General features: G+C 39.2%; 1 protein-coding gene across 1 annotated transcript; it reads left to right on the top strand.

The window, feature by feature from the left end:
- Positions 1 to 319: 319 nt before the first annotated feature.
- LOC121966730 (TATA box-binding protein-like 2) lies at positions 320 to 2729 on the top strand (the record flags this gene model as incomplete). The annotated part of the gene is made up of 5 exons (XM_042516796.1): positions 320 to 400; positions 511 to 602; positions 690 to 848; positions 1636 to 1730; positions 2521 to 2729. Coding segments are annotated over 5 exons (504 nt in total), but the record flags the coding sequence as incomplete, so codon positions are not given.
- Positions 2730 to 5095: the final 2366 nt, after the last annotated feature.

A 5095-nucleotide genomic window follows, 5' to 3' on the forward strand; every position in this document is an offset into this window, starting at 1 on the left:
GCAAATAATTTGTGGAACGTGGAGTACAAACCCAAGGTAGACTCACCTGTAAACACCTGTGTGCGTGTTGGAGGTCAGCTGCAGTTTTTGGGTGTTTCTCATATTTTAGGACAGTTAGGATTTTAGATGGTTTCTCAGATTTTAGGATGTTTCCAGGATTTGAGGACATTTCTCATATTTTAAAACCTTTCATTTCCAGGATTTTAGGATGTCTAGGATTTTGGGACGTTTCTAGGATTATAGGACATTTCTCACATTTTAGGACATTTCTCATATTTTGGGATGCATCTATAATTTGGGGACATTTGTATGATTTTAGGACATTCGGGGGTTAGCTGGGTCCTCTGTCGGGGATCCTCCACTTGCAGCAGCTGGCTCTGATTGCAGCGGGTTTTCTGATGTGGGTTTGGCGTTTCTGGGCCTTCAGAGGACAATTTAAACTGTGTGGACTTGGTCCAAAGTGAGGTCTACGGCTCTGTGTGAAGCAGCCTGTTCTGTCTCCTGTTTCAGAAATTTAATCCGCTCATCATGAGGATCCGTGAGCCGCGAACCACCGCGCTGATCTACAGCTCTGGAAAGCTGGTCTGCACAGGAGCCACCAGGTCCGACTGCCTGTCCGTGTCCTCAACTTGTCTCTGATAACAGTCAGACGGTGTCCGCCGTGACGCTCCCTCCGTGTGTTTCTGCAGTGCGCAGCAGTCCCGGCAGGCGGCCAGGAAGTTCGCCCGCAAGGTGCAGAAACTGGGCTTCCCCGTCCGCTTCCTGAACTTTAAGATCCACAACATCTTCGCCTATTGTGAGACCTTCCCCGTCAATCTGATGGAGCTGGCCTCCCATCAGTCCTGCAGGTCAGGACACAGAGGACACATGTCCCCCAGAGGCTTCAGTGTGAATGGAGCCGGTCCTCTCGATGAGTCCTGCACATGTCCTACAGTCAAGAGGTCCAATGTTTTTTGAGGGGCCATTTCTTTGAGTGGGGGCCACTTTTGCAAAATGACAGGAGGCCAGGGGCCAGTCCCAGCAGCCCCACACCTGTCTCTAAAATGTTAGGACGTTTCTAAGATTTTAGGATGTTTCAAAGGTTTTAGGACATTTCTGAGATGTTAGGACATATCTAGAATTTTAGGACATTTCTAGGATTTTTAGGACACTTGTAGGGTTTTGGGACATTTATTGGATTTATGGACATTGCTAAGTTTTAGGAGGTTTGTAGGATTTCAGGGCGTTTCTCAGATTTTTGGACATTTCTAGAATTTTCTGACATTTCTGCAGTTTCAGGACATTTTTTGGATTTTAGTTTGTTTTTAGGATTTTAGGACATGCTGTTTTGTGCTCTTTGACAGCTTATAGAGACTAAAAGTACAAAAAACAATTGTTATTGTGAATCTTTTTATTTTTACTGTGAATCAGAAAAAGCTTGGGGGCCAGACGGCAGCCTGTCAGGGGCCAGATTTGGGTCTCAGGCTGTGAGTTGAGCATCACTGCAGAATTTATTCTCTTTAAAGGAAGAAATGTTCTCCTGTTGTGTTTAGTCCAGTTTGAAATCAGCGAACCTGAAGCTTGAGTTTTGTTTTCGCTGTTTTCGCTCACATGCTGGTGCTCCGGCGGCTTCTGTGTGATTTCAACTCTTCACAGTTATGAACCAGAGATGTTTCCTGCTGGCGTCTTCTTCAGAGGAATCCCCGACATCACCGTCGTCATCGCTCAGAGTGGGAAGATCTCGCTGACCGGTAACTGACCTGAGAGTGTGTGTGTGTGTGTGTGTGTGTGTGTGTGTGTGTGTGTGTGTGTGTGTGTGTGTGTGTGTGTGTGTGTGTGTGTGTGTGTGTGTGTAGACACACTCAGAGAATCTGTTTATTCCTGTCAGTATATTATTTTGAAGTCCAGTACATTTTTGGCAGAGAGTTTTTATTTTGAAGGGCTTTTTCTATTTATTCTTACAGTATGTTTTATTTATTTATGTTTAAGCCAACGTGTTTTTCGTATTTCTAGAATTTTAGGACATTTGTAGGATTTAAGGAAGTTTTATTTTTATTTCAGGAAGTTTCTAGGATTTTAGCACATCTTGAGGATTTTAGGACATTTCTCGGATTTATGGATTTTTCTAGGATTTTTGCCTGTTTTTAGGATTTTTAGGACATTTATAGTATTTTAGCACATTTTGAAGATTTTAGGACTTTATATCGTATCTAGGATTTTAGGACGATTCTTGGATTTAAGGACATTTTTTAGGATTTAAGGACATTTTTTAGGATTTAATAATTAATAATTAATAATTTTAGGAAGTGTCTAGTGCAGTTTCTGTTCATTCTTTCAATATCGTTTTTTATTTATTTGTGTTCTAAACCAACATTTTATATTTATTTTGAGACATAAAATTGTGGTAATTTATCTCATGTGTGACTCTTGAACTGCTGACTGAGGGCAGATCTGGACCCTGCTCCTGAACCGGTGCCCTAACATGGAAAGTTTTGGAAAGTTCATAAAGTTTTACATTTGGGATTTTGTGTTGAATTCCAGGAACTAAAGACGAAGCTAAAATCTACAAAGCGGTTGACACCATCTGGCCGATCCTTCAGCGCTTCAGGAGGAGCTGAGAGGAGACCGACTCTGACAGCAACTCTTCATTTAAAAACTCATTTTTACAAAATAAACTCTGTTTTAGATTCAGTGTTTTAACGATGAGTCAACATGCACCAACCTTCATATCACTGAGCAGGAAACTCAGCCTGAATGCAGCACGTATTCTTGCACATTTGAGTGCATTTTTGTGTCATTTGAGAGGTGAAAATCAAGAGAAAACTTATAAAGGAGTACTTATATTTAAAGCCTTAATAAATTCAAAAGTCTCACATACATTCACAAACAGTTTTACTAAAATTATGCAGATTTTACAGATTTTCCTAATGTGTATATGAGCTTTTTCTTAATTATTTTTTTTATCGTTGTGCATTTATGAATTTTTTAGTGTCAGCTGCGTGTAACAATAAATCCCCCCTGAATCCTTGAGGGTTTTTGAAAATCCCTTAAGTTGCAGAGATAATCATAATTTATCCGCTATTGTTATTAAATTGCACGGCAGTCAAATTGAAAACATCAGGTCCTTTAACCCTTTAAAACCTGAGCAAATGAACCTGAAAAAGCACACAGCGGAGGATGGCTCATTAGTGGCCACATTGAGCTCTGTAAATGAGGTCATAAACAGCGTCCAGTTCCCTTCAGCACCACCAGATGTCAGGATGGTTGCAGGCTGGTTCATGTAAAATTCAACTATTAACTGCTTTTTCTGTCACAAACACGGGGAGCAACTGAACAAGACATGGCCCAAAAATTTGCAGAAAAATTGGTAAAAATGTTACAAGAAAATTACCTGAAAATAAGAAAAAAAGACTTTAGAAAATGACTGTATTTTATTATACTATTTTTCTGTGACTTAATTTTAAATATGAGATTAATATAATTATAAATATAGTTCTCTGGACATTTCGTCTCTTTTTTAAAGGATAACTTTGTAATAATGCTACATAAATCCAATAAAAATTTAAATTTGTTTTTACTGAGACATTTCTGAGTTTCCAGCAGAGTTAGTGTCAAAAAAAGTGACTGTTTCTTTACCGAGAAACTGCTGCATTTCCTGCCGACAGATCTAAAGAAATCCAAAGAAATTGCAAAGATAGTGCCAAAAAAAGGGGGTACTTTTGCTCAAACACGATCTTTTCCTAAACATAATTAAGTGGTTTTTGTCACCAGCGTTAATCATAATGTTGAATGTAAAGAAACGTGAACATATCTGCTATATAATAACGTGCACAGGTAAGATATCTGCTGTTTGCAGTTTTTCTGGCGGTTGGGTTGCTTCACTCGCAGCACATCGTTTGTCCGAACGGCAGTTTTATCGCATTCTCTGCGCTGACCTTTGCACTTGAGTTTTGTTGCAGAAATTTGAATCGGCTCACGTTTGAGTCGTGGATCAGTTTTGGATCGACGCAGAAGTCGTGTTGCAGATTTCTGAACTTCAGCCTGAAAGCTGGAGAGACACGTTTTGGCTCGGAGCTGCAGGACGTTTTCAGAAGGTTTCTGAAACATCTCGTTTCGTGTTTCTAGTGAGAGTGTTTTCTGTGACCCGCTGACCTCTGAACTGGAAGCCCTTCCTGTCTGCTCTCCAGGGCTTTCTGCAGTGTTGACACTGAGCAGCAGGAAGTGAGGTAATCCTGCGGCTGACATGATCAATCCGACATGAAAACGGTGAATTATGGGAACGCTTCCTCTCCTGTCCAAACCTAACGCTCCTCCTCGCTTTATCGACCTCTCACTGACACTTTCTCCTCCTTCTTGGTCAATGAACTTTTTGGTTTTTGAATTTTCTTTTCAGAAATAGAAAAATAATAAATAATAAATAGGTAGGTATTTGATTTTCACTTCAAAATCCAAAAATGAAAAATTAGACATTATTTATTCTTGGGGTCATCAAGGAATATACAGAAACTACATGTCAACTTTCTTTCATTCCCATAAAAAAATAAAATAAAAAAGCAAGAAAATATTTTCTGAAAACTGAAGTTGTCATGGGTAAAAATAAACAAACAAATAAATAAATAAAAACATTGCTCAATAAAGAAGTGAAGAGTGAAGACCTAACTTATTGTTATTTATTTATTTTTTGCTTTTGACTTTATTATATATAGGTCAGCCAAGCATTAAACTTTTTTTTTTGATAGTAGACAAAGAAAATTAAATGGCCTTTATATTCTGTTTTTTTCTTTTTTTTACTGAAAGGAAAATTCAAAAACCAAAAAGTACACTGACCCTTCTCTTTTTTGTGCATTTTAAAGTTTATTTGCCGAGTTTCTTTTTACATAATCGCTGCGCTGACCTTCCACACAGCACCTGTGACCTGCTCTCCTGTTTGATTTCATCTGTTTCAGTGTTTCACATCCTGTCGCTCCCTCTCTCTATTTGGCTCTTATCTTTCTCCCTCTAATAACATCCTCGGCTTCCTCTGATCCTAATAATACCAAACGATAGTCATGCTGACACTAACACATCCTGTATTCATCTGTCACATCCCCTCCGCTGTTTTCCCTCTTTCTGCTGC

Source organism: Plectropomus leopardus, unplaced genomic scaffold, assembly GCF_008729295.1.
Source record: "Plectropomus leopardus isolate mb unplaced genomic scaffold, YSFRI_Pleo_2.0 unplaced_scaffold25698, whole genome shotgun sequence".
NCBI lineage: Eukaryota > Metazoa > Chordata > Actinopteri > Perciformes > Serranidae > Plectropomus > Plectropomus leopardus.